The sequence below is a fragment of the Vanrija pseudolonga genome, chromosome 4 (genome assembly GCF_020906515.1).
Source record: "Vanrija pseudolonga chromosome 4, complete sequence".
In the NCBI taxonomy this organism is placed as follows: Eukaryota; Fungi; Basidiomycota; class Tremellomycetes; order Trichosporonales; family Trichosporonaceae; genus Vanrija; species Vanrija pseudolonga.
The window spans coordinates 3,288,236-3,315,641 of record NC_085852.1 but is presented as its reverse complement, the minus strand read 5'-3'; the positions used below and the strand labels follow the sequence as shown (position 1 = coordinate 3,315,641).

The window sequence follows — 27,406 nt, the reverse complement described above, 5'->3', positions numbered from 1 at the left end:
ACCCATAACCCAGCGATCCTCCCGTACACACGTTCCCATGTTCTGGAGCTCGTCGAGGCGACAGCGTGCGAGCCCACATGACGCCGATGCCGTGCCGTGCCGCCTCACCTCCACATACCTTGCCAACACTCCATGATGTTCCCGACACTTCTGTGCCCGACTCGCCTTCACATCCTCTCACGAGCGTGGCCCGGCCAATGGGCGTGGAGGTGGATGATGCGTTATCTGAGTGTGGGAGTTGGCTTGACGATACGCGGCTATTCACAGCGATATCGGCATTCAAACAACCCCGTCTCCATGGTCTCCATCCGGAGCAACGCGGGGCCGAATGGTAACCTTCACATCAACTCAACACTTCTTCACATCATCCGCATTGACAAACTGATCCTACCCTTACTTCTCTTGAGCGACCACAAGAACTAGAATGCGGCCATGACACTCGCACCCGCTCCACTGACCCAGGCCAAGCCCACCGCCCACCTGGCACGGTTCCTCTCACACACTCCCAGATTCGAGCCCCCACAGACTGACCACGAAGCGGACCAACGTACCGCAGGGAACATACTGGAGGAAACGTGGATGCCAACTGGTCAACGAAAATGAGGCCCGTCTCTGATTGCTGCTCCCAGTTGTCAGAGAGGTCCACTGGACGCATCTCATCTCCCAAGTCTCCCGTGGACCTGTCCTAGGTGACACGACGAGGAGGCTCCCAGGAGTCCTGTGACAGGAAGCCTTTAAAAGCGAGGCGAAAGTCGACTCTCAAGGACCAGCAACACTCCAAGTGCCCAGTTACCTACACACCTGCACATCTACACCATGGTCAAGTCAGCCCACCCCAGAGACGTCGCCGACACCTTTGACTTCATCGTCCTCGGTGGTGGCGCCGGCGGCAACACGGTCGCTGGCCGCCTGGCCGAGAACTCAAAAGTCAAGGTGCTCGTTGTCGAGGCTGGACCGGGGTAAGCCAAGCCCTCCTGTCCACGCTCACATCACAGTGACCCGGAGAACGTCGACATTGTCACCACCCCTGCCCGTGCGATGGAGACGCGCGGTTCGCAGTACGACTGGTGGTACAAGACCACCATGATCAACCGCGAGGACTACACGCGCATCGAGTGCCCCAATACCCGTGGCAAGATTCTCGGCGGCTCCACCTCGCTGAACTACTTTACGTGGCTGCGCGGCTCGGCGGCGACGTACGACCAAGACTGGACCCCGTACGGCGGGAGCGAGTGGTCCTGGGCCGGTGTCAAGGACTACTTCAACAAGTCGGCCAAGTACCATGACGACAAGGGTGTATATGACCCCGGCTTCAAGAAGCTCGGCGAAAATGGTACCCTGCCGATCGCGCATGCCGACCTGCTCCCCGAGACCAAGGGGTTCCGCGATAGCCTCCAGAAGGCGTGGAAGTCTGTCGGCCGCGAGCTTACTGTCAACGTCTACGACGGGACACAGGGCGGCCTCTTCCCGTCCGTCAACACGGTGTACAATGGCCTCCGGTCCACGTCGGCGACCGCGATCGAGGGCAAGGCGAACGTGACCGTCGTGGCCAACACGACGTCCAAGCGTATCCTGTTCAAGGACAAAACTGCCATCGGCGTCGAGGTCGTCGGGCCCGAGGGGCGCGAGTACAAGTTCTTCGCGAATCGTGAGGTCATTGTCGCGCAGGGCGTGTACGAGTCGGCCAAGATCCTCATGCTCTCGGGCATCGGGGCCAAGGAGTACCTCGAGACTTTCAGCATCCAGGTACGCATCGATTCGCCGCACGTGGGCCAGAACCTGCAGGACCACCCCATCTTCCCGCACGTCTTCAAGCTCAAGGACGGGTACGGGCTGGATGACATCCTCATCTACGACACGGACAAGAAGCGCAAGGCCGCCGCAGACTACAAGAAGAACCGGACTGGCCCGCTGACTAGCCCGCTGCTCGAGCTCGTCGGATTTCCCCGCATCGACGAGTACCTCGCCAAGGTCCCGGCGTACGTCGAGTACAAGAAGAAGAATGGCGGCAAGGACCCGTTCGGTCCTGCTGGCCAGCCCCACTTCGAACTCGACTTTGTGGTGAGTACGCTGCCCTATTGCTCCCCTCACGCACCCAGCCCGTGTTTGCCGACGCCTTCCAGTGGCACTTCCCCACGCCCCCGAGCGGCAACTATGTCACTGTCATCGTCGACCTCATGCGCCCCCTCTCCCACACGGGCACCGTCAAGCTCAACTCGACCGACCCGTTCGAGCAGCCGCACATCAACCTCGGCTTCCTGCAGCACGATCTTGATATTGTCGCGCTGCGTGAGGGCACGCGCTTCATCGGTGACCTGTTCTACAAGGGTGCCGGAATGAAGGACATTGTCGAGGGGGACTATCCCTGGCCGCTGGACCGCTCGTCTGACGAGGTGCTCGACAAGCAGATCCTGGAGCGCAGCCAGACCGGCTTCCACCCGTGCGGCACAAACCGCATGGCCCGTGATATTGGCGACGGCGTAGTCGACCCTCACTTGCGCGTGCACGGCCTCAAGAACCTCCGTGTGGCTGACGCGTCCATCTTCCCCGTCATCCCCGACTGCCGTATCCAGAACGTGGTGTACATGGTGGCTGAGAAGGGCGCCGACTTTATCAAGCAGGACCACCCGGACCTGTACAAGTAGGGGTGGTACGTGGGCTAGGCGCAAAAGAAAGCAGCATGAAATTGTGTGTCTCGGATGGAATGCGCCTCTATGTTCTGTGCTTCTACAGCTTCGGTGAGAATGTCGACTTGGCACGCAGCTTGGCACCGATGTGGTAGAAGATGAGCGGCGTCGGCGCCAACGCGACGCCGATGAACGCAAGGAGGGCCATTGACCACGTCCCCTTGTATCCAAGGTTACGCACCATGGCGCCAGTGAACAGGGGGAACGAGCCGCCGAGAGCTGACCGGACAAGAGTGTTGGCCGCGATGGCGCTGTTCGCAAAGGAACGATACATGTCGATGGTGTAGATGATTCCGCATTCGAAGATGAGGATCATTCCGCACTGTGCGAATGCGAGCGCGATGATTGACGGCCACGGCGACGAGGTCTGCGCGGGGCCCGTGAATGCAAACCAGAACAGGCCGAGGGCTGCGGTCAGCTCGTTGCCACACTTGACACACTCACGAAGTAGCACTGCGCCGAGACCCATCGGGATGAACCGCTGCTCAGGGATACCTTGCTCCAGCATACCCTTGCGTTCCAGTACGCGCGTGTACCGCACCTTGTCGGCGACAATGATGCCTCCACCGATGAGGATACCGATAAACGCCGCGAGGAACGGTAGCGCCGACCCGACGAGCGACATGCCACGGTACTCGCCGTAGATGATGGGTAGCGCCGCCATGAGGATGTAGAGCAGCGCGTAAACGAAGCTCATGTACACTGTGATCACGGCCAGCATGGGCTCGGTGAAGAGCATGCGCACCGGGCGGAGAACATAGCGCGTCGCAATGTCGCCGAGGGTGAGGGACACCGTGTCGAGCTCCGCATGCCACGCCCACTCGCCCGTTTCGCGGCGCAGGCGCTTGGCCTCGGCCGCGAGGATGGCTGGCGCGTACGCCTCGTCCATGCACGTTGCGAGGAGGAAGGCCACGAGCAACCCGAAGCCGGACACGAACCACTCAACCCAGCGCCACGCGTATCCGCCGGGTACCCCGAGCGACGCGAAGCCAGCGCCGGCGAGCGGGCCGAGTGCTGGGCCACCAGCAGTGGCGGATGCAAAGAAGGCGATACCACACTGCACGTGCAGCGCGTCGTAGACGTCATGGAACCACCCGCCGCCGATTGCATAAGGTGCGGCACCGAACACGCCCCCGAGGAAGCGACCGATCATCACCGTCGCGAGGTTGCCAGCACCAGCTGTTTGGATAGAGAACATGGCGCCGAGGAAGATGCCCAGCGCCAGCGGCCACTTGCGCCCCAGCACTTCCGACAGCGGGCCGAAAACCTGCGGGCCGAGTGCGAAGCCGAACACCTGAGGTCAGCGGAGTCGGTGGGGAGGACTCACAAACATCGAGTTGGCGAGCTCGGCCACCACGCTCCCGACGTGAAAGTGCTCGCCGAGGCTGTGCGCGGCGCCGCTTGCAACGGCCGAGGCCATGCCTGCCCACATGGTCGCGAGGGTGATGAGGATGGTCTGTACGAGCTTCTTGCGCGTGCTCGGCCGTTAGCGCAGGGCATGGTGGTGACTCACCTCCAGTTCTGGGCGCTGCGGGGGTCATCTGGGCCACTGAAGACAACCTTGTACGATGTGTCGCCCTGCATGGCACCGACGAGGTCCTCGGGCACTTCACCGCGCTTGAACTCCTCCTCCTCGGCACTCCACGAGCGGCGAACATGCTTTGAGGGTTGAGTCGACGACTTGACGACGCCTTCGTGCGAGAGGACTGTGGGTGTGGGGGAGGGCGCGGCTGTGGCCAGCGGTGATTTCTCCGTGGAAGGAGACGATGTCGCCCCGGAGCCAGTAAACTGTGCGTTGGTCATGTTCGTGAGACGCTTTTGGAGACGTTAGTCGAGGGCTACGAGGCCTCGCTCCGCAGTCACAGTTTAAGTAGCGTGTCCTCTTCGGGGGCACCACCTCCCAACTCTGCCAGACCATTCCTCGTGCTGAAGGCAGTGAGGTCCTTGCCGACGACGAAAATAGCGACGGAGTGGGTCGCCCCAAACACGGACAAGATAGCGCAGCATAAGATTTAGAGCGTCGGAGCTTCGGAGGGGGTACAACCGTCACGATAAGTATGAGGCTCGACTCTAGGATGACTGTGGTGGTGGTAAAGATGAGTAAGAAAGCAAGCTGCGGATGATATCGGCCGGCCCGAATCGAGGTTGTGCCGGCCGGCCGGCCGGTCGACATGGACATGGACATCATCGGTATGTCGTTAGTTAGCCTTTGACGCCAAACCAGTCCCAACCCCTGGGTTACCAACCTAAACCTTGTTCACAGCCGCACGTTCTATTCCTTCGCAGCCAACGAAGCCGCAGCACGTGTGCGGTGATCTGCTGGAGTCTGCGTCGTCTTTGCGTACAGCGGGCATCCATGCCCGTAGTTTGTAACATGGTGTGGTCAAAGGTCACGACAGGTGGTAGTATTGTCTCACCCCAAAAGCTTGCTTGCTCTATGTAGTGGGTCATATCTACGGGAACTGGGCGGTTGTCTTCACACGGTCTCCTCGACGGGGCCGGCGACACCGGTACCAGTGATGATGGGTGCGGTCATAGTGGTGAGTGTGAGTGTCGCTGAGGTGAAGGCGTGCTTAGGTTAAGATTTCAGCGGAGTACGGAGACTGGATGGCGATTGGTGGCTGCATCGGAGACGGCCATTTGAGCAAGCGGGCTAGCGACGCCGGCTTGTCAGGTTGCCTGTCAGTGGAGATCAGAATTGGGTCAGAACGGGCAAGTGCGGCACGCCGTCGCTTCTGAGTGAGGTTGTCGTCGGCGCACTATTGCGAGCGAGAGGTACCGAGTCCAAGATCCAACAACAGCCTCGCTGGAGACTCGACATGCACCAGGCAAGTCAAACAGGGGTTGTTATTCATATTCCTCTAATGAACGGGAAAGTTGGGTCTGGCAAATGGTACAGTAATGCCAACGCCAGGAAGCGTCCACTCGCACCGGCTGAAATCGTGTCAGCTTTGCACCTCTTCCTCACGACCAAATGGACTTACCGGGCAAGAAGATCCTGAAAGTCCTTAATGTGACCAGTGATGAGCTCAAAGGCGACCTCACGGTTCTCGAAGCACCTGTCGAGTAGCTTGACTACATTGTCCTCTCCAAGCGGTCGCTCATGGTGGCACACGGGCCAGCGTGTCATGAAGTAGACAATATCCTCAACTGCCTCCTCGCGTTCGGACTCGGTGAAGTAGAACTCGGCTTTGTGTATCAAGTCGTAAACAAGGTCCTTGCGGAAGCTGTTCATTCTGGCTTGGAAAAACGCTTGGGCTGCATTCGCCTCGTCCAAGGCCTCTTGGTACTCCGAAACCCAAGCCTTCGTAACGTCATCTAGAGATTCAAAGTGGCGGTACACTGTTGCTGCAGCCACCTCCTTGACTCGTTTCGAACCAGTATCGACAGCCAGCACAAGGCGTTCGAACAACACCGTCACGGTCGTATTCTCCAAGAGGGCGGGCTCGTTGGTGCGAGAGAGCAGTTGCTCCGGGATGACGCTGATGGACAGAAGGTTGGCGATGTAGATGAGGCTCTCAGAGTTTCATGGTCTGGCCATGGGATTTCTCGGGGGAGGGAGGGTCCGTCCGTCTCGAAACCCAACTGCTCAGCTGCGTTTCTGATAAGCCGCAGTGCAAGGCGCAGTGCCTTGGGCGTCGCCTCGAGAATGGGAATAGTCTGGATTTCCTTCTGCGAGGCCGTGGGCAAAGGGAGGTCCCCCATGTCCCTGCAAACTGGCGATACCACCTGGAGGAGGTGAAAACTAAAGTAGAAGTGCAGCTCCCTACCCGGGCTGGCGGCGCCAGACTGGAGGATGACAGCGTTCGACGGCGGTACGGCGTAGTCGTCGTCAAAGATCCGACCGTTAATAGTGACCGGCATGGTGGGGCGTGAGTGTTGGCGGGTTGGGGAGGATTGTGCTATCGAATGCAAGTTGGAAGAGGAGCAAGAGGTCACAGGGAGAATCGTGTAATATACCTCGACACCCCTACTCGTGCGGGTCCTACTCACCTGACAGTTATATCTGCCGTGGTGATTGATGTACAGGGGTTGGAGTTGCAAGACCACTATCGATTTGACATGTTGTTCAAACAAAGGATGCCGAGTCGTTGAGTCGAGAGGCCAAGCCTTAAGTCAGCAGACAGGACGATACATGTATGATTTGGAACCTCACATGCATCTACTGATTGATGGTGTTCCACAATGAGGTAAAAAGAAAAGAAAGTTGAGGCAAAGAATAACAACAGCTTCATTCTTCATGCCATACAACTTCCCATCCCGATCACGCGATGGTATTATGGTCGGCGACGTTGGGGATCCAGCATCTCAACGGTATGCGACTGTGGTGAGTGCAGCCTGCAGGGAAAAAAAAAGATGAGCAGCTTTCTCGCAAGGCGACAACAGTGCTCACTTGAAAAGCCTCTCGCGCATGAGGCGGAGCTCATTGTTGACAATATTGGTCGCCGCAAGCTTGGCATGAGGGGAAACACAACTCGCGAGCAAGTCGTAGTTGTTTTCGCGATTGATTGACGAGACAATGTCTTGCGTGCCAAAACCGAAGTGGAGCAACGCCCGTCGGCTGAGTGCGCGCATGACCTCGTCGAGAATGTAAGCCACAATGCCCTCAGAGGGAGACCTGAACAGCCCGGGAGAGTTTGCGAGCTGACGAAGGAGGCGGTGGTTGAAGGTGTAGAAGTTGCATTCAAACTCGATGCGGGCGAGCATGACCTCCTTGATGGCGACTGGGTGCTCCATCACCCATGCGGCGACGGCTGGGTCTTCCCGCTCGAGGGACCGAAAGTCGTGGTACTGTGTGGCCGCCGCTACGACATTTACCGCGCCGCTCCCGGCCATGATCGCAAACACCACACGCTCGTAGAGGACCGAGGGGCGTGCCATCTCGATAAAGCTCTCCGTGCCCGAGAGGGACAGCAGGCATCCAGCAATGACGGGCATCTCGAGAAAGTCGACCAGGTAAGCGAGAGACTCGAGATTTCGCGGTCCGGCCAGTCCAAAGCGTCCACGTATGCGGCGGCGAACGGGCGGCCACGGTTCGAGGGGAGAGATTTGTGGGCCAGCACGAGCGCGTACCACAGCGCCTTGGGTGTAGTACGCAGCGCAATCGTGTTGGTTTCGGCATCACAGCCTGGTGAGGGAGTGAGGGTTGTGAGGTCCTTGAAAAATCCTGACAAGACGCGAAGGACATCGAGGTCGACGTGGAAGTGGACGTCGGGCTTATCGTTGTGCTTGTCTGCGTCCGACTTGTACCGGGGGTCCTTGATCTTGTCGTACTCTTCCTTGTCGGTCTTCAAGACGATGAAGTTGTCCGGGGGCTGGGCGAAGTGCCTATGGAAGGCGCGGCCGTTGATAGTGACGGTCATGCTGGGTGGTCTGTTCGTCACGAGTTGGTGATAATTCGAAGACGAGAGGGCAGCCTTCAGCTTTTTTGTGTCTTCGAAGCGCTACCTGCATTATCTCATCAGTGATAAGCAGTCAGTCACTGATGGAGATAAACATGGGTAGAATGCAGTGATGGCCTTGACAGTGGCGTCGTCATGGCGTTGCAGTGGGCTGAGGACAGAACGGTAACAGCCCAAAACGTCCAGCAGCGACTTGTTAGCATCCGCCATCAGTCGAGCGTTTGAGCTTGGGAACAACAAGGACGTGTAAGGTGGCAAGCCGTGTGAGGTGGCAAGAATCGATTTCCATGCCCCATGATGACACGGGTGGGAAATAGCCGTGCTCCTAGTTACTGAGGTTGATACTGAGCCCCGGGTCCTTGGTCTCCGACCTGCGCAAGTCAGTTACTGTCCCGGTGATCGACTTACAGCTCGAGCGCCTCCCTCAACACTACGATCTGTTCCCTGACCAACTTCTGCAGTTTGCGATCAGCAGTGGCCGGGATAGGGTGCCGCTTGTCAAAGATCTCCTGGGGGACTACGTCGTCGAGCTCGCGTATGAGGTCACGGATCGCCTTGCTGTTTGGTCTTGCTGGGTCCCCTCGATCACACTCAAAGAGCAGCTTAACCGCCGCTTCCTGCAGGTCTACGGACCACCCTAGCACGCAGTGGCCCAGTATACGCTGAAAATCGAGGTACGCAATCATGCCCTCGGGGTGCCGCTTGAGGATGTTGCGACTCCAGTCGCCCGCGTGTCGCCAGCGGCGGAACATGGTCGCGTGGGCCGCTTGGCGGAGGTATGGCGACTCGGTAGCAGCCGCAAACGCGAGACGCTCATAGCATAGGCTCGGCTCCCCAGTCTTCACTTGCCGTGCGGAGCGTGCAAGAAACGTATCAGCGACGAGGGGCAGGTCGTATGCGTTGGTGATGGCGATGAGTGAGTCGAGAGTCGGCCGGCGCGGCCAGTCGAGCTCAGTTTTGCGCCGCTTGTGCGCGTCACGCACGCTCAAGGCATCGGAGATGAGGTTAAGAGCGAGCGCTAGCGCGTCGGTCGTCGCAGATGGCAGGGGGATCACGCGCGCCCCAGATGGGTCTTCATCCCTTGGGAGGGGGAGGTCGGGGAGATCTCGGAAGAAGGATGAGAGGATAGCGAGCGTGCCGAGGTCGAAGTGGAAGTGCACGCCTTGCGAGGATTGTAGGATGCCGGCTGTTCGCGGCTCGGTAAAGTCTGGGTGGAAGATGAGGCCGCCAATGTCGACTGTGCGCGGCATGGCGAGGAGAGAGAGATGGTGAGATGGCAGAGCAGAGACGAGTCGAGACGAGATGGTGAGACAGACGGCTGGTCGGCGAGTCGGACCATGACGTCAGTCAGTCTCGACCGACTCGCCCAACTCACCAGGCGCGCCTCACTGCGCATCGCTGACACCGCCAGCATCTGCATCTGCCTCTTATAGACAGGCTCAGTTCGTTCCAACAATGTAACTTCAAACAAGACTACCTTGACGCAGGACTTGTCGTTGTTGTATCTCCACCGCCGTGTCGTGCCAAGACCCCGATTTGATTGTGATTTGGCCGAGAGGAGCCAGTGTTGTCAAATGACGCCATCAACAACTCTTAACTTCAATTCTGAGACAAAAGTCGGCTCTCGTCCTTCTCAGCTCTCAACTCTTCATCTCACTTCTCGCGAGGCCAAAATGCGCTTCCTCCCACTGATAGCAGGAGCGCTCTCCCTGGTCGCGGCTCACGACCCGCGTTCGGCGCAGGCGCCGCTGGCCGCCGGCACGCCGATCGCGCCAAAGGTCCTCATAGTGTCGTGAGTCCTCAAGCCGCCCTCCCACTCACACCCCTTGTTAGCATGTTCGCGCCGGAGGACGTATGGAGCGATCGGCTTGGCTTGACGCACAACTATACCCTCCCGCTATTGCACCCGCACTTCCCAGCAGTGCACTGCGACGCGGCCGGCGATGTGTGCCAGGTTACCACGGCGATGGGGGAGATCAACGCCGCCGTGACTATTACCGCACTGCTCCTGAGTCCGGTGTTTGACCTGACCAAATCGTACTTGTGGGTGTAGCAAGACAAGCATGGTCTGACTGTAGCTTCTTTGCTGGCATCGCCGGTGTCGACCCACACTACGGCACCACCGGTTCGGCGGCCCTCGCACGTTTCGCGGTCCAAGTAGCCCTCGCGTACGAGATCGACCCCCGGGAGGCGCCGGAACACTGGGAGACGGGATACTTCCTCCAGGGGACGAGCGAGCCAAACACCATTGAGGGTGTCTTGGCGTACGGGACTGAGGTGTACGAGGTTGGTTCTTGGGCCGGTTGCAGCGCTGACCCGTCAGCTGAACACCAACCTCCGCGATCGCGTCCGCGGGTTCGCCGCCAATGTCACCTTGAAGGACAGTGACGCCGCGGAGTCGTTCCGCTCCAAGTTTGACTATGCGCCTGCCAACGAGCCCCCAGCCCTCTTCTACGGCGACGTGGCGACCACCGACGTCTTCTTTTCGGGCCACCGCCTCACCGCAGCCTTTGCGAATATCACATCCTTGTGGACCAAGGGCCAGGGCACGTACGCGCTCTCGGCGCAAGAAGACAACGCGAGCTTTGAGGCGCTGCTCCGTGCCCACCGTATCGGTCTGGCTGACTTTTCGCGCGCGATCCTCCTCCGCACCGCGTCCAACTTTGACCGCCCGCCGCCGGGGTTGGACGCACTCACCGCCATGCGTCTGACCGACTCGGGCGGTTTCGTGCCCAGCGTCGAGAACCTGTTCGCCGTGGGCAACCCCATTGTCCAGGGCATCTTGGATAACTGGGCCGAGTTTGCCCCCGGTGTTCCCGTACAAGATGGCTGGTTGCACGCCGGGGACGGCGCCGGCGCGACTCTGTGGGCCAATCACGCGGCCGACCATGTGGCATAGATGCATTAGTTTTACACCAAGTCGTGTGCGCCGCGTTGTACAACATGTCTCTAGGATCTGGGTCTAGTCGAACACGACGACGAGGTCTTGTTCGCGCGTGGAGCTGTCGTCAGCGACGTCAAAGCCCCCACACTCACGGCTTGAGGAACTCGCCAAGCCTCTTGAGCTCGTCCTTCATGATGCCCTTGAGCGCTTGGTCGCAGTCGCGTGCCTCCACCCAGGCGACCATGCTCCCCTCGTCCCACAGCAATGTCGTCTCCTTCAAACAAGTCATGAGGGCGCGGATTTGAGCGTCGGTGTTCGCGTGCCCGTTGTTGATGATCAGACACGCGCTGCACTGGCCACCAGCGCCAGGCCCAGGACTCGCCGAGCGATGGGTATGCGCCGCGAGCGGTGTCTGCGCCACATGGCCCGGGGTGAAGACGTACATCCGGTTGGCGGTGCAGTGGCCACAAGCGCACGGCCTGCACGCCGCTCGGAAGCGCACAGCCGTGTGGAACTCGTCGATCCGCCGCAGCCAGTCCAGGTGGGCTTTGTACAGCGCCGATAGAGCCTGCGGGGCATATCGTACCAGTGTGCGCGTGCACCACTCGCCCATCAGGTCAACGTCGTGCAGCAGTGTCGCGCGCATAGCCTGTTCCAGCAGGCTGGGCGGCGCGTCCGTCGTCGCCGCGAGGACGTAGCGCTCAAAGCAGTGCTTTGCGCTTGTGGCGTGGCGTGAACGCGCGAGCAGAGTGTCGGATACCACGGGGAGGTCGTACGCGTTGGCAATGGCGATGACGTTGTCTAGCAGTTCTGGGGCAGGCCAGGACAGCGGAGCAGGGTCGGTGTGCATGCCTCGGCGAGACGGGTTCATGACATCGCGCACGATGCCTAGCGCCAGTGCGAGCCCGTCCGTTGACGCAGAAGGCAGTGGGATAGCGCTCGGGAGCATCGGCACAACGTCGCATTCGGTCGACGTCCCGCTGACCGACGTGCTCCGGCTTATCGCGAGCTCATCCAGCGCGGGCTCGGCAAAGGCCATCTCGTGCAGGTCGCGGAAGAAGGACGACAGTGCAGCGAGCGTGAGCATGTCGAAACGGAAGCACGTCCCGTCGTCCGACTGCAGGACGGTCGCGCCGCGCACAAACTCGTGGTGGAACGGGTGCCCGTCCACGATAAGGATTTCGGGCGAGCCAGCGGCCGCAGTCTCTGCCTTGGCCGCCGCGTCGCCGACGTCGAGGATCTGGAAGTTAGAGACCGAGGCTGGGGTCAGCGTTGTCGTGAAGCAGGCGGCTTACGGTGGCTCATGAGGATCGCCGCCATGGTGAGTGGTGGTGAGGTTGATACGACGCCAAGTGGTGCACTCGCCCGCTCCGAAATATTTGTTGTGGCCTTGTTCTCGGCTGGTGGAGCTACGGCGGGCATTGAACTCGCGAGCTGAGGCGAGGCAAGCGCTGGCGGGCCGATCGGAGAAAGACACGACAGGCACTGGCAAATTGGCTCAGCACGCCACATTACGCTCCACCCGACCGAGGCGCAGGGTCCGTTTATCGGAACCTGATAAGCGCCAGCAAAACACAAAACAGTGAAGACAGACTTGACGGACACCTTCGGTACACTGCCTGCAATGGCATAGATGTATAACGACAACCGCGCGTCCTGCGTTCGAGCACACGCCTTGCACCGTGATAGTGTAATCCAGATCGCCTCTGTACGTCAGCTCTGCCCCAAGCCACACTCACTTTTCGCTAAAAACTGATGCTGGTGTCTGACGGCTCCACCCGCCCCAGTCGCCAACGAGTGGTAGATGTCCTATCCCGCGCCCTCTCAAATGGTGATCATGGTGTTGTCATCTGGATCGTCGCTGACTTCAGCTTGCTCTGTGCCCCACTCACATGTTCGCCAGCAGCTCCATCAACCCGTCGAGCTCATCCTTGAAGGGGTCGCGCGCAGCAGTGGGGACGCCCTTGACAAACTGTGTCCGCGCGCTACCCTTGAGCAGCGACTTGTCCCCAAGGAGCTTGAGGTGCAGTGCGACGATATGGTCGTCGCAATCGAGGCCCTTGCAGCGCTTGGAGAGGTTGGCGACGAGGTCGCGCACGCCGTCAGCCCAGCGGCGGTGGAATGCGAACAGCTCGAACACCATGCTGCCGTCCAGAAGGGAGAACATGCCCTCCTCAAACTCGCCAAGTGTGGACAGGTCGCACCACAGCGTGTCGCGACGAGCGAGGGCGAGGTAGGCACTCTCGGTTGCCGCAGCGAGGAGGAAGCGCTGCATGGCCAGCGCCTTCCAACCTCTTGCGCCCCGTGAGCGGCGGAGTAGAACGTCAGCGACGATGGGGAGGTCATACGCCTTGACCACGTCGATGACCTGCTCCAGGATGTGTGGCGTAGGCCATGCGACTCCGGCGTTGGGTGGGCGAGAGCGCGCGCTCGTCTGCTGCTGGATCAGGGAGAAGCACAGAGCTAGGGTCTCTCCGTCTGCCGACGGAAGGGGCATCGGGTCGGCCTCAAGACCGGGCAGGGTGGGCACGCCGAGTAGGCCGTGGAAGAAGGTCGAGAGGCCGGCAAGGAGGTGTAGGCTGAACTTGAATCGCACGCCGTCGGACGACTCGAAGATGGCTAGGTCGGCGCCAGTCGAGAACTGCGGGTGGAGCGCGCCGTCGGCTGCGGTGTGAGACGGCTCGCGGTGAGACTTGCCTGCTCCAGCTCCCTTGCTTCTGCTGTCGGTCATGGTGTGAGAGCCGGGGTAGGGGTCAAGAAGAAGTGACTGTGATCACTGTGAGAGGTTGCGAGTGAACGAGTGTGAAAAGAATGTAAGAGAGGGCGTCGGTGATGGATCGTCGGCGTCGGCGTGTCGTCCCCATCTCCGCCGTCGACACACACCTGACAGCGCATACTTTCCAATGACCTCACTGGCCCCGACCATCGCTGACCACTCAAGAGACAGCGTGCATCGCGCTGACAGTACCGGTCACCTAACGCCGTGCACGGCGTCTACGCCGAGAACCCAATGTTGTACAGTCTCGCCTCCTTCTGCGCAACCTTCCCGCTCTCGTCTCGTGCGTTGACCTGCAGCGTCAACGGCACGCCGACACCAGACAGCTTGCGGTCGAGGAACCAGCTGCGCAGGGGCCCTGATATATCGTCCTTGCTCGTCCAGTTGCCGTCGGCGTCGGCGCGCCCGATAGGTATGGCGTCGTACCCGCCGTCGGTGATCACCGTGTCGTTGTAGGACCAGTTTACGAGGAGGGTAAGTTGCGTGTTGGCCGGGTAACCTCTGCCCTGTGTTTCGAGGATGCCGCCTGCGCAGCGGAGCGCAAACACCTTGCGATCGAGGGGCGGCGCTGGAGGTGGCGCCGCGGGCTGCGGTGCTGGCGCGGGCATGGCCGAGCCCGTCGAGGGAGGTACTGTGGCGGCCGCGTCCGACGCGTCGACGAACCGCACGCCCCGCTCGCCGCCAATACACCGCCACTCGCCAACTACGCGGTCATTGAGCACGTCGCGAGTGTATACGCGTCCGTTGGTCACCCCGAACAGGTGGCAGCTGCCGCGCGCCGCTGGGACGAGCGCGAGCGCGCTCCCAGGCGGGAACGACCCGCCGGCGTCCTCCCACTCATGAGGGAATGTGTCGTTGACGACCGTCAGGGCGTGTCCGGTAGTGGAGAAAGCCGCGACACGCACAGCGCACTCATCGCCGGCTTGCTCCAGCGCGGCACTGACGGGGCTGCTGGCAGCGAGATGTCCAGGAGTATCGTCGCCGCCAAGGACGCCAGCGCCCCAGAAGCTGGGCCAGTGCTCGCGACCGGTCCCCGTCGTCGCGAATCCGACACGTGCGCCACGCGCGTCCTCGACCACAGTGTAAAGGCGGTACTGTTGCGCTGTGCAAACAACCGCGAGCGGCGCCCCGGCGGCTACGTACGGCCCTTCACGGCTGGTGTTTCGGAAGAACGGGACGCGGTGCCACAGCCCCCAGCTGCCGTCCCACCTGCGCGCCCAGACGCTGTCCCGCCCGGTCGAGGTGAAGATGACCAGGTCGTTCTCGCCACCAGAGGCAGTAGCGATGCTCGCGCCGGGGTTGAGCGGGCCGTCGGCGCCCCGCCAGAGGGGGTACCACTGCCCCGCGGACGTCAGGGCCCCGTCGACGAGGAACGCAGTGACGACCTCGCCGTTGGCGACGGCAAACAAGTCGACGTGGCGCGGAGATCGAAGTACAGCGGCGATGGAGGCGCCCGGCTCAAACTTGTGCTCTAGCGCCGTGCTGATGTTCTCCCACTGGCCCCAAGTGCCAGCCCATGAGGCGCGGTATGCGTTCCCGTCCCCAGCGACGACGAACACGTCGATATAGTCGCGCGCGCGCGAGACAGCCGTCAAAGCGGTGCCTGCGCGCAACGGCCCAGCGGGGGGATGACCTAGCCGTAGCCACTCGTGCGAAGCGCCAGTGTACTCGCCGCCTGGGACCCGCCAAGAGGTGTACACTGCCCCATCGGCGCCGAGGGCGAACAGGTCAAGGTGGAGCCCGGCAGCGGTTGCGTCGCGCGCTTAAGGGGTCAGCTGCGCGTCAGAGAGCGCTCACAGATTGCGACCACTTGGTTTGAGGGCATTGGTGGAGAGTTGGGAGGTAAGTAAGCGGTTGGCGCAGTTGTTACGGCTTGAGTGTCTTTCGGCGACTGCCCATCGCATCGCATGGCAGCGGAACATTCCGCGATGGATCTGGTTATTTATTCTTCGTGAGTGTGGGTCGTCACTGTTGGCACCAGGCCACTGTCAACAGACGAGCGTAACCACGACCCAGCACGCTGCCTACGGTTAAGAGCACTGAGGTTGTGACTCCAAATAACGGGCTTTGGTAGGAGGTCGCGTTCAATGGCTTGTTGGCGTCGTCGCGCGGACCACCTCCACCCACCTCCCATGCGGGGGATGGGGGATATCCGGGTGAACGGCCCCCATTACCACTGAGTGACACTGGGACGACAAACAGCGCCTCATGCTGAAGCAGGGCAATGGGTAGGTGTTGCAGCCGTCGACTGGGCACTGCTCGTGGAAATTATGGGACGCCGACCAACGGGCAAGGAGGCTGACGGGACATCATCTTAATGACCTGGCGCGCCGGTCAGCTTTTCATTTGCAGGCAGTGATGCAACTCACTCACACATCACGTCACGACGACTTGATGGACGACTGAGCAGGATCCCGCCAAGCCCATCAACAACCACAGCGTCACCACCTCGGCGACTCGGCGTGGACAACCTCCACCAGTTGGTGCCCTGCCGTCGTGGACGCGACGCGCACATGGCCGAGCACTTCGCGTGCTGTACCGGGCGCCGACCCGTCCCCGTCGGTCGCCCTCTGGTGGGTCACTAAACAACTAGCTTGTGCAAGTCGCCGCAAAAGAAACTGTACTGTAGCAAGACACGGCCTGTGCGCCGTATAACCGGGCTTCGGCGTTGATTCAAGCGGAAGCAATTCTTGGCGGGGATGTGGTGACGTGAAGATGATGACGCGCAGGAGGAGCTGCTGATGGGGCAAGGCAGGCAGGCATGCAGGCCTCAAGCGACAAGCAGGGCTGTCTGCATGCATGCTCACCACACTGACCAGGGGCAACACGCACAGTTATACTTGCCCCAGGTGGGGTCCCATCTGTATGCATGTAAGTACATAGCCAAGGCTTCGGCCGGGGATAACCCGCGGGACAACATCGCCGAGCGCGGCCAGGCCCCGTTGTCGCTCGCGTACCCATCTCAGCGTCATTCGGCTATCACCGCGTGACCCCTCACCCGGTAAAGAGAGAGAAAGAGACGGACGACACGCACTATACTAACCCCAAGACATTGGGTCCTCTTTGTGTTCGTTCTTCTCACTCTCCTTCTCACTCAAACTCTGCTGCATCCCGAAAACATGTCTCTCGACTTCAAGGACCTCGTCGTTCTCATCACTGGTGCCGGCGGCGGTATCGGCAGGGCGTGAGTGCTCACAGACCTGGGGGCCCGCGGCGTCGTGACGCCGCCAGCCCCCCCTGCTCATAGCCGGCGAGTGCAGCCCCGCTAACTTGCATCTCCCAGTTACGCTCTCTTCTTTGCTCCCCGCGGCGCCAAGATCGTCATCAACGATGTCAACGCTGCCAACGCCGAGAAGGTTGTGGGCGAGGTCAAGGCTCGTGAGTACACGCTATGGTGGTTGTGACGGCGTCGACGTCACCCAGTCGCAGTCATGTGCTGGTGCGGACCTCGGGCTTGAGTAGATGCCGCTGTCTTCAACTCTCACTCTCTGCGTCTCGCTGACACACTCCCCAGTCGGAGGCCAGGCCGTTTCCGCAGTCGGCTCGGTGACCGACGGCCAGAAGATTGTCGACGCCGCCGTCGCCGCCTACGGCACGGTCCACGTCCTGCTCAACAACGCCGGCATCCTGCGCGACAAGTCGTTCCGCAAGATGTCCGAGAAGGAGTTTGACGACATTATTGCGATCCACCTCAACGGTGCCTTCTCCATGACCAAGGCCGTCTGGCCCCTGATGCGCAAGCAGAAGTTTGGCCGCATCGTCAACACTTCGTCGCCCGCCGGCATCTACGGCAACGGTGGCCAGACCAACTACTCTGCCGCCAAGATGGCGCTTATCACCTTCTCGCGCGTCCTCTCGTTCGAGGGTGTCAAGTACGACATCAAGGCCAACACCATTGCTCCTCTCGCTGCCTCGCCCATGACTGAGACTGTCATGACCAAGGAGGTTCTCGAGCACCTCACCCCCGACTTCATCCCCCCTCTCATCGGTGTCCTCACCGCCAAGAACGGCCCCGACGTCAAGGGCCGCACGTTCGAGCTCGGTGCCGGCTACTACGGCGAGATCCGCTGGCAAGAGTCGGCTGGCTACACGTTCAAGACGGACTCCTCGTTCACCCCCAGCGCGGTCGACCACAAGTGGAACCAGATCCGCGACTTCTCCAAGGGCAGCAAGTACCCCGATGTCACGGACGGCGCCGAGATGATGGAGATCCTCGAGCTCCAGCCCTCGCTTCCTCCCAACGAGCAGGGCCCTCCCCCTCCCGACAGCTTCAAGGGCTACACCGTCATCATCACTGGTGCCGGTGGTGGTCTTGGCCGTGCCTACGCTCTCCACTTCGCCCGCTTCGGCGCCAACGTTGTCGTCAACGACGTCGCCGAGGGACCCGCCCAGGAGACTGTCAACCTTGTCAACCAGGCTGGCGGTGTCGGTGCCGTTGCCGTTGGATTTGTCCCCAACGACTCGGCCAAGATTGTCCAGGTTGCCGTTGACAAGTTTGGCGGTGCTCACGCCCTCATCAACAACGCCGGTATCCTTCGCGACAAGGCCTTTGTCAACATGACCGAGGAGTCGTTCACCCAGATGCTTGACATCCACGTCAAGGGCTCGTGGTCGATGGCCAAGGCTGTCTGGCCCATCTTCCACAAGCAGAACTACGGCCGCATCGTCAACACGTCGTCGCCCAACGGTGTCAACGGCGCCCACGGCCAGGCCAACTACGCGACCGCCAAGGCCGCCATCATTGGCTTCACCCGTTCGCTCGCCATCGAGGGCAAGAAGAACAACATTCTCGTCAATGCGCTCGCCCCCTCGGCCGGCACGCAGATGACCGCCACCGTCTGGCCCAAGGAGATGCTCGAGATGTTCAAGCCCGACACGGTCGCGCCCATTGTCGCCTACCTCGCCTCGCAGCGCTGCCACGACACGGGTCTCATCATCAAGACCCAGGGCGGCAGGGCGTCCGAGTACCGCTGGGAGCGTGCCTTTGGCGTCGTCTTCCCCAACGACAAGGTGCCCACCGCCGAGGAGCTCGCCGCCAAGTGGAAGGAGGTCACCTACTTTGACAAGCGCGCCATCCACCCCCAGAACAACTCGGAGTCCAAGGCTCAGATTGTCGCCAACTTTAACAACCGCTCGAGCAAGGCGAGGCTCTAAGTGTCGGGTCCAAGTGGAGAAGAAGCACACTGTAGGCAGTAGGGTAGTAGCGTTCGTCCTTGTATGAATTGGTTCGCATCGGCCGAGTGTGGTGAAGCGGTGCTGGGGCTGGGCCGGCTCCCTTCGGAGACTCAACTCGGCCCCTGTCGCGAGACCGATCTCGCCGGTCGTCCCGCGGAAGATGGAAGCCTGCACACACTCCCGCAGTCCCCTGCACACGCTCAGTCGACAACAGGAACGGACCTCGGCAATCCTGGAATGGCACAGCCCGGTAATCCAGGAAGCGCCAAGCGACCTGGAGTGGCCAAGGAGTGTGTGTGTGGCGCAGCTGGGGATGTGTGTGTGGCACCATCCATGACACCGCCCGTCATCCCATCTGCCATCCCAATCGATGCCACATCTGCCCTCAGACATCCCAATCCGTCGCACACATGTCGGTCACCACCGCTACAACTCTGACGGAGCCTCCATCAGCGCAGCATAAGAAGGGGTCGTCGTGAGGCGTGCACTCGTCACATGCTCTTCCTCCCATCCCTCGACTACCCAACTACCAACCACCCGCACCCCCACCTCACCCCGCTCACCAGACGAACCCCACCTGGTCTCCAATATCTACCTCACCCCCTTCCAAGCCAGCACGTTGTTGTCTTGGCTCTCACCCACTAGCACTGCCCACCACCCCACTCCCACTAGATACCACAATGGACAGGTCCGACACCCCCACGCTCAATCAGATCCAGCACACCGTGAGCTCGCAGCACGACTACGACAAGTCGCCCACCCCTACGCACTTTGTCTCTGGCGACGGCGTGCTGTTCACCTTTGACGCAACCCACCTCGCCCGCCTTTCGACCTACTTCGCCAAGCCGCGGCCCGACCCCGGCGCCACGGCAGTCGCGTGGGTCATCAAGGTGTACTATGGCGCCCTCAACTACGCGTTCCAGCTCCTTCTGGACCTTGAGGCAGGCTCCACGGCCGAGCTGATCTGGCCCCACGCTCGTGTCATCGTCGGACTGGTCAAGCTCATCAAGTTCTACGACCTCCCTGTCGTCGGTCGCGCCCTCCTCGCTCGCTCCTCGGAGGCCAGCTGCCGCAAGAACGCGCTCCAGTGGCTCCTGATTGCTTCCGCACTCGGGGACGACCTGCACAATCCCATCCGCGCAACGATTCGGTACGGCCTGGACGTCGATGGCCTCGACCTCCTGTTGGCACGTGCAAACGTCGACGTGATCGACTGCTTCCACAAGTTGCTTCCCGACGCGCTCGCCCAGCTCACGGCGACGCACAGGCAATGGGAGGGGTGCTTGAAGCTCTTCAAGAAGAACTTCATGTACAACGTGTACCAGCTCGACTGCGCACAGTGCGGCTTCGCGCCGACAGTGTACCCGCACTGTAGCCTCGGGGGCTACACGCACTTCCACCACGTCGGGGAGGCGATGCGCCCATCCTTCCGCCTCTCGGTCATCGACAACGTGCTGATCCACGTATGGAGGTACCTGCGCGGCCGTGACGCCCCGTGGGAGCTCGAGCACATCGAACGCTGGGCACGCGAGCTCGGCGGCGACGAGGCGCTCACCGGTCTCCTGGTGCACCATGTACCCGTGCTGACGACGTTCCTTATGCCGTGGGTGCTGGCTTTGAGATGAGTGACGGTGTGCTGATTGTCCCTAGGAGGAACTCTGGACGCGTGTGGGCGAACATGGAGGGCCAATGAGGCGATTGGTGTGGGAGGGCTATTGTCTGTACACGGTTGGGGGCGATGCTATTTTGGTTTTGTCTGTCGTCTCGCACATCGCTCATCAGTGTGTATGCCTGCACTGTCCCGCCATTAAAAGCGTGTGTCCGCGTCGTTGTGTGCATAGGGGGTAATGGCGAGGACGCCTTGTCTGCTGGCGAGGTGCGAGGTGGTGGTGGCCTCATGTCTTCGCCCCTCCGCTCTGAAACGCTTCATAACACGTCGTCTCTCTCCAACCCGACTCTTCTCTAACAACTCCCCACCTCACTCCAGTGCACTCCTCTCCACGCACGTCCTCTACATACTCTCGCCCAAGCCAGTCCCACACAGCACTCACCCGACACACCGCCAAAATGAGCCCTCACCTCCCTCCCCCTTACATCCCAACTCACCAACACCCTGTAAAGCCCGGCAACTTCTTCCCGGCTGGCACCAACGTCATCCTGTTCAAATCCAACGACGGCGAGCTCTTCAAGTTCTCCCTCGCTCTTCTGGCCCAGCACTCTCCCCACTTCAACGAGTATATGACGCCGCGGGTACTGAACAGCTTCCTGTCCCTGAAGACGCACTTGCCGGTCAACGTCGCGTCCATCACTCTCCGCCTCGTATTCCGCCTCATGACGCCCCTGAACGACTCCAGGCGCTGGAACGACCAAGTCCTGTGGCCCAACGACAACACGGCAGGAGAGATCGCGTACTTTATCATGCAATTCAAGATGCCGACGGTCGGTAGGATGCTCCTGTCTCGCGCGGACCGGAACGGCGCACGGTGGCGCGCCATGGCATACTTCCTGGTCTGCGTCACCACTGGAGAGCCTTACGACGATGCCATCTCCGCCATGCTCAAGTACGGACTGAACAAGAAGGACGCATACAAGGACATTCGGGAGACCTGGGCGGAGCGGCTCTGCGGCCACATCCCGGTCGCCTACGCGCGTGAACTCCTGGAGCTGGAGAAGGCGCACACTACATGGGTCACCAGGCTCGAGGCGTTCCAGCGCGACCTCACGCACCAGATCACCCAGACCGCGTGTCCACTGTGCCAGTACAAGCCCAGTGCGGACCCACCAGCCGAGGGCCACCAGCATGATCACGCCGAGCACGTCCCTCTCCAGCTCACGGGAAACACACACCACCTCCTTGAGCAGGGCCCGGATGGTCTCTTTGCCGCGGTGTGGCACTTCATCGAGAAGGACACGATGCCGTGGGACGAGTTGCAGGTACGCCAGTGGGCTACAGCGTCGAACCTCGGCCCCCTCATCCTTCCCATCGTGGTGGAGCCGCTTCTCGCTCTCACCCAGTTCATCAAGCCGTGAATCTGCTTCATACACAACATTGCACCCCGCTGACTGACCGCCTAGGCCCGACTACCTGGATCCCTTGACGGTCCAAAGGTCGGTCTGGAAGGTGCGCAGCACTGTCGATGACGAAGGGTACCCGGTGCCGAGCTTTGCTGAGTGGGAGAACCCCAGGCGGAAAAACACCTAGTTGGGGTGGCTAGACTCCCTTGTATCGTTACTTGTATTGTATGGTTTGTTGTATGGTTGTGTTCTATAGTTTGTTGTATGAAGCGACAAATCGTCCCCTCCCGTTGCAGCCAGCGGTGCAAAATGCATAGCTAAAGGTTTCCAAGTCGGCAATGAACCAGGATCCCAGGACCTGGCTTACAACTACCCTCGTCATGTTACACGGTTTCCAGCGTTGTGGTACCGCATTGTGCCGGGACAAGGCACTGGCTCTGAACAAAGAAGCATTTGTGGCACAGCCATTGCCGCCCTGCATTGTGTCTGTTTTGCCTCTTTAATCCGCCACTCTGGGTCCACCACTCTCCAGACAAGCCGACATACTGACAAAGAGCCCCAAGTCATTTGGGAATGATGGGATGTGAATCGGCGGGGCGGTGTGATGCCCACACTACGTCCGTTGTGACGACGCCATCTGTTCATCACTGCATTACGTTCCCATGTTTGTCGGCGCAAGTTCGCACCGCAGCGCCTGGCGCAACCGCCTGAAAGTCCATCAGTGTCCCCTCTCTCGGTCTATATCAAGAGAGCATTTCGGTCGACTTTCATTCTTCATTCCACCTCACTTCCTCACACCTCCAACCCATCCAGTAAGTGCCAAACCACAAACAGTCTAACGCCTCAGCCCACCTCCCAACCCACCATCCACCATGGGCAACGACCTTCACTTCGAGCCTGAGAACGACTTCCCCGAGGGTGGTGGCCAGCTCCTAATCGTTCAGGCAGCCGACGGTACCGTCTTCCGCTTCAGCCTCGACCGTCTGGCGCAGTTCTCGCCCAAGCTCCAGGCTTTCAAGGTGGCGACTGCGCCTGGCGGCCCTGGCGCCGCACCTCTCGACTTCAGCTTCGCATGTGCCGACGGCCTGCGCCTCGCGTTTGGGATGCTCAACGACCACTTCGTCACCCCCAAGCCCACCGACAAGTTCCCGTGGCCCAACACCAAGGTCGTTGAGTCGATCGTGAACCTCATGGAGGTCCACCAGCTCTACAAGCTCGGCGAGCTGCTCATCGAGCGCACGAACTTCGACGCCGCCTGGCGCCCCGCCAATAAGCTCGAGTGGTTCGCTGTCGCCAGCATGATCGGAGGTGACACGAGTGCCCCCCTCGATGCGACGTGCAAGTACAGCCTCAACAAGGCAAACTATCCCAACACCCTGCTCGACGGCCGTGCCGAGTGGCTTGCCCACAAGATGGACAAGGACCACCCCAAGTGGCTCGCCGACTTCAAGGAGCACCACGAGTTCTTCCAGTGGTGTCTCGCCGAGTTTGAGAAGCACCTCAAGTTCGACTTTGCCGACAGCCACCACCCTGCTCTCTGCGATGAGGAGAGCTGCGACAACTGCGACCCCGAGGCCGACCGCGAGGTGAACTTCGAGGCCCGTCGCCTCGGACTGGTCTCCCAAGTCCGTCTCTTCATTGACAACTATGAGGAGCCGTGGAAGAAGGAGCTGATCGAGGCTTGGGGCCTCAGGAGCTACCTCAGCCGCCCCCTTGCTAAGAAGCTCACCTTGCACCTCAGGCGCCTCACTGTGATTATGCGCCCCAACGCGGAGCCGTAAGTGCCTGAGTTGACCGCCAGTAGCAAGTGCTCACCATCTGGCCAGGTACTGCAACCATTTGCACACGTACCAGATTCGCCCTGGACAGCCCTGGCAGGCTCTGTGAGCCCCGCTCCTGCCGCCAGCACAAGTGCTTGATTTCGACTCCGTCCATTCTGATCCCTGCCTCTGAAATGACATGACTACTGGGTAGTCATATGCATATGCATCGTTTAAGTTTTCGTCAAACGCCAATCGGCCAACATGATTGTCTGGGTGCATGGATTCCACTTGTGGCTGGTCGGCTGGTCGGCTGGTGCCATTTTAGCCGGAACACTGGGGTGAATGTGGCTCCTTTCTTTCACTGCAGTGTCAGATCGCAATATAGCATTCATTTTGGAAGACATAGCTGCTGGGGAGCGTAGGAGCAAGGCAACCCTTTACCCTTCATAGTAAAGGCCCAGTCCTGGCGTGTCCTCATCTTGGTGACGAGGCGGCGGGAGAATGGAGCCCAAAGCGAGCCCTCGAGGCATCCATCAAAACAGCTGCTTAGCTTACACCACTCATCACCGTCATGTCCTTTGTTTGGCACCAATCAATGGCGAGCAATGGTTGGTCCCCAAGTTGAACTGCTCATCACCTTCGGCCTCTTGTTTGCCACCCATCACTCGTGGCTAATTGTTTACCCCCACAATGGTGTCCTCGTACCCATCTCCGCCCCCCACCATTGTTGCGACGCCTCGCTGCCCATCACCCATCACTTCAAAACAAGGCCTGTGCTGTTGTTGTGCTCAACAAACTAGCACCTCGTCGGCGTCCTGCGTGCCGTCGCCGGCCTCATCTCTAGGTCCCCCTCTCATCCTATAGATTTCCTGCCTCCCATCCTCTTTCTGTCTCTCAAACCTTTCCGAATCACCATCTCTACCTCGTAAGTGAGGACTTTGCCAACAGAACTGACCCCCTCCTGCAGTCCTCACTTCAACCTTGTCCCAACTTCAACTATTCCTCATCGCCCACCATGGCCATCCAGATTGTTGTAGCGCCTGAGAACGACTTCACACAGGGTGGCGGCCTCGCTTACTTCTCCGCGAGCGATGGCACCCTCTTCCGCTTCAGCCTGCACGCGTTGTCTTTCGTGTCCCCCAGGTTCAAGGAGATGTTTGAGGCCGCCCAGGCCGAGGCCACTTACGACATCATCCCAATGACGAATTCTACCCCCGAGGCGCTCCGCCTCCTCTTCATCCTCATCACCGACCGCAACTCGGATGACGAGCCCGCCAAGGACCTCCAGTGGCCCGAGGATGAGACGTTGGAGTCCCTTATCACCACCATCAACATGTTTCAGTTCAAGGGCATTTATACCGCCCTTCTGAACCGCATCGACCTCTCGTCCCCCTGGAACCGCCCCCCGCCCATGAAGTGGTTCATTTTTGCCAAGGTCGCCGGGCAATACACCGGTGCCACGGAGGCGCTCTGTGCTATGCGCGGCTACGGTCTCAACGCCACCAACATGCCCCTGAAGCTCCTCAGCAGCCGTCCCCCGTGGATTGTCAAGATGATGTCGGGCGTGGACGTGCTGCTTGACTGCCTCGACGAGTTCTGGGCCTCTCACCACGCCTGGCAGCAGATGCTCGGCGAGTTCCAGTTCTCCCTCGAGACCGACTTTCAGCTTGAGCACGACCCTGAGGAGTGCGGCGACCTCGACTGCGACGCCTGCAACCAGTACTACGAGGGACCGGACCAGTTTGCCGTGTCGGAGGCCCGCGCCAACGGTGTCACTGAGAAGGTCTGGGCATACCTCGAGTCTGAGGACCCATGGCTCCTTGGCAACATTGATGCTTTTGTCAAGCCGCTCAACCTGAGCCCCGTGCTCTCCGACAACTTGACTGCGAATCTGAAGCTTCTCACCTCTCACATGTAGACGCTCTAAGGACTGTAAGTGAAAATACCAACTGCTTTGCTGCTCATTGAATCTGCTGACTTCTCAACAGGCACGAATTGCTACTGCATGTGGCAGAGCCTCAACTGCTCCACACCGTCTCCCAAATCATCGTGTCAATCCGTGAGTTCCCCAGTGGGCCTGGGACCAAACATGACTGACAGTTCACAGGCCTGCACTGTATTGTTTTCTTTTTGACTCCTTTTTCTTTTATTCCCGGTCCTCTGAATTCAACTTCATAGGCCATTCTCCGTCTCCGCGTATGCATGATCTCAAAACCAGCCGCCGCCTTAGCAGTGCTCGGCTCTATCTGACTCCATCACGTAACATGTACAGTGCCGACTGACTGTCGCTGCCGCCGGTGCTACCAAAACAAGCCCAGCACGAGTGATGGACATCCTGCCGTGTTTTTCACCAATGTGGCATTTGATGGCGCCACTCGGTGGAGGTGTTTGGCACTGTTCATCACCTACCCCCATCACTGGCCGCTCCTCTGTTTTGATCCCCATCAGTGCGTCTCTGTGTCTTCATTTTTCATACATAACTGAGATTCAAGACTCTTTCTCTCCAACTCACCAAGTAATCATCAGCACCACTCCCACTCCCGCTCGCGGACTCACACAGCATGTCCAACCTCGCCAACAGCTGTCCAACCACGACGATAAACGGCATCAGGTACCACGCCGAGTACTCGTGTCCCTCGAGCCTACCCCTCTTCAAGTCGAGCAGCGACATTCACTTCCATTATAGTCTCGATGCCCTCACCAGGTGGTCGCCGTGGTTCGCGGACGCAGTCAAGAACCGCACGCTGCCACGCGGTACCGCGGATCAACCAATCATTCTCGACAAGGCTGGGCACCATGGCCTGGACCTCATCTTTTGGGCCATCAGCATCTTGGAGGACTCGCTGCCAGGCGTTCCGCCCGCACCCATCAGCATGTGCCCGCAAGGTGTCGTCCTCATCCAGTTCCTCGACATGATGCCGGTGTACTCCCTCCAACGCCTCGGCCGGGAGATCGTCGGCATGGTGTCAAAGCGAGAACTCCAAGCACACAAGCTCGAGTGGCTCATCCTCGCCGCCGCAAGCAACTGCGAGGAGCTCGGCCCCCCCGCGCGCGCATTCCTCCCCGCCAGGGTGGATGACCAGATTCACACGGTCGCCTGGGCGCAGCCCTATTTCGAACTCTACCCCCACGTCATGGCATCGCTGTATCAGATCGAGTCCGAGTGGGAGCACCTGCTCAACAGGAGCACCGTGGCCGTAGCCAGGCTCCTGCAGCGAGTCCAGGCCGGCGCATTCGACCTGTCCCGAGTACAGCGGATCACGACCACCAAGACGCTCATCAAGCTCCTGGCAGGCGACAAGACGTCATTCCGAGCTTGGGCGGACAAGGATGACGTGCGCAACTTGGGCGCCCTTCTGGAGTGGCAGGAATCACTTGGAGTGGTGCCCGAGATCAAGCTCAAGCTTTTTGAGATCCATTGGCCGCTCCAGAAGTGGCTTTGTGACCTGTGAGCGCCCTTGACTCAATCTCATGGTCCTACAAAGGCCCAACCCAAGTACTTTGACATGCATTCTAGTCCGTTTTCATCATCGCCTGTCAGCCTGACTGGCCTCCGTGTCATGACGTCTATTCTGCCTGCGTCGGACGCTTCACACGCCCCGCCCCGCTGTCACGGGTTCTGAGGGAGCTGTCAGCGTTCCACCCCCCCCCCAGATGTCGAGGTGTCACCTCATCACGAGCAACTACATATACCCACCGCAGTG

General features: G+C 60.1%; 15 protein-coding genes across 15 annotated transcripts; 8 read left to right on the top strand and 7 right to left on the bottom strand.

Annotated features, from left to right (window-relative positions):
• Positions 1-753: 753 nt before the first annotated feature.
• On the top strand, positions 754-2,645 carry betA (Oxygen-dependent choline dehydrogenase; the record flags this gene model as incomplete). The annotated part of the gene is made up of 3 exons (XM_062773171.1): positions 754-959; positions 996-2,061; positions 2,100-2,645. The coding sequence occupies exons 1-3, from the start codon at positions 817-819 to the stop codon at positions 2,643-2,645; spliced, it is 1,755 nt and encodes a 584-aa protein (XP_062629155.1). The 5' UTR covers positions 754-816.
• An 82-nt stretch (positions 2,646-2,727) lies between these two features.
• On the bottom strand, positions 2,728-4,514 carry mrr1_0 (Citrinin biosynthesis cluster MFS transporter mrr1; the record flags this gene model as incomplete). Its single annotated transcript, XM_062773170.1, has 4 exons — positions 4,201-4,514; positions 4,015-4,165; positions 3,132-3,981; positions 2,728-3,095 (listed from the first exon to the last, which is right to left on the bottom strand). Exons 1-4 carry the CDS (start codon positions 4,488-4,490, stop codon positions 2,728-2,730), a joined length of 1,659 nt encoding a protein of 552 aa, XP_062629154.1. The 5' UTR covers positions 4,491-4,514.
• Positions 4,515-5,548: 1,034 nt separating this feature from the next.
• LOC62_04G006602 (uncharacterized protein) lies at positions 5,549-6,551 on the bottom strand (the record flags this gene model as incomplete). The annotated part of the gene is made up of 3 exons (XM_062773169.1): positions 5,549-5,570; positions 5,672-6,202; positions 6,274-6,551. 3 exons carry the CDS (start codon positions 6,549-6,551, stop codon positions 5,549-5,551), a joined length of 831 nt encoding a protein of 276 aa, XP_062629153.1.
• A 525-nt stretch (positions 6,552-7,076) lies between these two features.
• On the bottom strand, positions 7,077-8,050 carry LOC62_04G006601 (uncharacterized protein; the record flags this gene model as incomplete). The annotated part of the gene is made up of 2 exons (XM_062773168.1): positions 7,077-7,655; positions 7,694-8,050. The coding sequence occupies 2 exons, from the start codon at positions 8,048-8,050 to the stop codon at positions 7,077-7,079; spliced, it is 936 nt and encodes a 311-aa protein (XP_062629152.1).
• Positions 8,051-8,342: 292 nt separating this feature from the next.
• Positions 8,343-9,354, bottom strand: LOC62_04G006600 (uncharacterized protein). The gene is made up of 2 exons (XM_062773167.1): positions 8,498-9,354; positions 8,343-8,460 (listed from the first exon to the last, which is right to left on the bottom strand). The coding sequence occupies exons 1-2, from the start codon at positions 9,337-9,339 to the stop codon at positions 8,415-8,417; spliced, it is 888 nt and encodes a 295-aa protein (XP_062629151.1). The 5' UTR covers positions 9,340-9,354; the 3' UTR covers positions 8,343-8,414.
• A 408-nt stretch (positions 9,355-9,762) lies between these two features.
• NUP_1 (Purine nucleoside permease) lies at positions 9,763-10,988 on the top strand (the record flags this gene model as incomplete). Its single annotated transcript, XM_062773166.1, has 4 exons — positions 9,763-9,881; positions 9,923-10,132; positions 10,168-10,375; positions 10,413-10,988. 4 exons carry the CDS (start codon positions 9,763-9,765, stop codon positions 10,986-10,988), a joined length of 1,113 nt encoding a protein of 370 aa, XP_062629150.1.
• Positions 10,989-11,037: 49 nt separating this feature from the next.
• LOC62_04G006598 (uncharacterized protein) lies at positions 11,038-12,301 on the bottom strand. Its single transcript, XM_062773165.1, has 3 exons — positions 12,269-12,301; positions 11,126-12,233; positions 11,038-11,091 (listed from the first exon to the last, which is right to left on the bottom strand). Exons 1-3 carry the CDS (start codon positions 12,291-12,293, stop codon positions 11,052-11,054), a joined length of 1,173 nt encoding a protein of 390 aa, XP_062629149.1. The 5' UTR covers positions 12,294-12,301; the 3' UTR covers positions 11,038-11,051.
• A 560-nt stretch (positions 12,302-12,861) lies between these two features.
• Positions 12,862-13,704, bottom strand: LOC62_04G006597 (uncharacterized protein; the record flags this gene model as incomplete). The annotated part of the gene is made up of 1 exon (XM_062773164.1): positions 12,862-13,704. The coding sequence occupies one exon, from the start codon at positions 13,702-13,704 to the stop codon at positions 12,862-12,864; it is 843 nt and encodes a 280-aa protein (XP_062629148.1).
• Positions 13,705-13,908: 204 nt separating this feature from the next.
• LOC62_04G006596 (uncharacterized protein) lies at positions 13,909-16,352 on the bottom strand. The gene is made up of 4 exons (XM_062773163.1): positions 16,123-16,352; positions 15,778-16,071; positions 15,547-15,717; positions 13,909-15,511 (listed from the first exon to the last, which is right to left on the bottom strand). Exons 3-4 carry the CDS (start codon positions 15,656-15,658, stop codon positions 13,968-13,970), a joined length of 1,656 nt encoding a protein of 551 aa, XP_062629147.1. The 5' UTR covers positions 15,659-15,717; positions 15,778-16,071; positions 16,123-16,352; the 3' UTR covers positions 13,909-13,967.
• Positions 16,353-16,810: 458 nt separating this feature from the next.
• Positions 16,811-18,985, top strand: fox-2_1 (Peroxisomal hydratase-dehydrogenase-epimerase). The gene is made up of 3 exons (XM_062773162.1): positions 16,811-16,933; positions 17,033-17,127; positions 17,264-18,985. The coding sequence occupies exons 1-3, from the start codon at positions 16,869-16,871 to the stop codon at positions 18,901-18,903; spliced, it is 1,800 nt and encodes a 599-aa protein (XP_062629146.1). The 5' UTR covers positions 16,811-16,868; the 3' UTR covers positions 18,904-18,985.
• Positions 18,986-19,604: 619 nt separating this feature from the next.
• Positions 19,605-20,617, top strand: LOC62_04G006594 (uncharacterized protein; the record flags this gene model as incomplete). Its single annotated transcript, XM_062773161.1, has 2 exons — positions 19,605-20,527; positions 20,575-20,617. 2 exons carry the CDS (start codon positions 19,605-19,607, stop codon positions 20,615-20,617), a joined length of 966 nt encoding a protein of 321 aa, XP_062629145.1.
• A 374-nt stretch (positions 20,618-20,991) lies between these two features.
• On the top strand, positions 20,992-22,126 carry LOC62_04G006593 (uncharacterized protein; the record flags this gene model as incomplete). The annotated part of the gene is made up of 2 exons (XM_062773160.1): positions 20,992-21,950; positions 22,000-22,126. The coding sequence occupies 2 exons, from the start codon at positions 20,992-20,994 to the stop codon at positions 22,124-22,126; spliced, it is 1,086 nt and encodes a 361-aa protein (XP_062629144.1).
• Positions 22,127-22,811: 685 nt separating this feature from the next.
• On the top strand, positions 22,812-23,826 carry LOC62_04G006592 (uncharacterized protein; the record flags this gene model as incomplete). The annotated part of the gene is made up of 2 exons (XM_062773159.1): positions 22,812-23,716; positions 23,766-23,826. The coding sequence occupies 2 exons, from the start codon at positions 22,812-22,814 to the stop codon at positions 23,824-23,826; spliced, it is 966 nt and encodes a 321-aa protein (XP_062629143.1).
• An 891-nt stretch (positions 23,827-24,717) lies between these two features.
• LOC62_04G006591 (uncharacterized protein) lies at positions 24,718-25,620 on the top strand (the record flags this gene model as incomplete). The annotated part of the gene is made up of 1 exon (XM_062773158.1): positions 24,718-25,620. The coding sequence occupies one exon, from the start codon at positions 24,718-24,720 to the stop codon at positions 25,618-25,620; it is 903 nt and encodes a 300-aa protein (XP_062629142.1).
• A 643-nt stretch (positions 25,621-26,263) lies between these two features.
• Positions 26,264-27,154, top strand: LOC62_04G006590 (uncharacterized protein; the record flags this gene model as incomplete). The annotated part of the gene is made up of 1 exon (XM_062773157.1): positions 26,264-27,154. The coding sequence occupies one exon, from the start codon at positions 26,264-26,266 to the stop codon at positions 27,152-27,154; it is 891 nt and encodes a 296-aa protein (XP_062629141.1).
• Between the last annotated feature and the right edge of the window lie 252 nt (positions 27,155-27,406).

Coding starts and splice junctions, on each gene's coding strand:
- fox-2_1 (XM_062773162.1), top strand. CDS start 16,869: ATGTCTCTCGACTTCAAGGACCTCGTCGTTCTCATCACTGGTGCCGGC. Junction 16,934..17,032: donor GGCGGCGGTATCGGCAGGGC/GTGAGTGCTCAC, acceptor TGCATCTCCCAG/TTACGCTCTCTTCTTTGCTC. Junction 17,128..17,263: donor TGTGGGCGAGGTCAAGGCTC/GTGAGTACACGC, acceptor CACACTCCCCAG/TCGGAGGCCAGGCCGTTTCC.
- LOC62_04G006596 (XM_062773163.1), bottom strand. CDS start 15,658: ATGCGATGCGATGGGCAGTCGCCGAAAGACACTCAAGCCGTAACAACT. Junction 15,512..15,546: donor AAACCAAGTGGTCGCAATCT/GTGAGCGCTCTC, acceptor TGACCCCTTAAG/CGCGCGACGCAACCGCTGCC.
- LOC62_04G006598 (XM_062773165.1), bottom strand. CDS start 12,293: ATGGCGGCGATCCTCATGAGCCACC. Junction 12,234..12,268: donor GGCGATCCTCATGAGCCACC/GTAAGCCGCCTG, acceptor CGCTGACCCCAG/CCTCGGTCTCTAACTTCCAG. Junction 11,092..11,125: donor CTTGGCGAGTTCCTCAAGCC/GTGAGTGTGGGG, acceptor CGCTGACGACAG/CTCCACGCGCGAACAAGACC.
- LOC62_04G006600 (XM_062773167.1), bottom strand. CDS start 9,339: ATGCCGCGCACAGTCGACATTGGCGGCCTCATCTTCCACCCAGACTTT. Junction 8,461..8,497: donor TTGAGGGAGGCGCTCGAGCT/GTAAGTCGATCA, acceptor TGACTTGCGCAG/GTCGGAGACCAAGGACCCGG.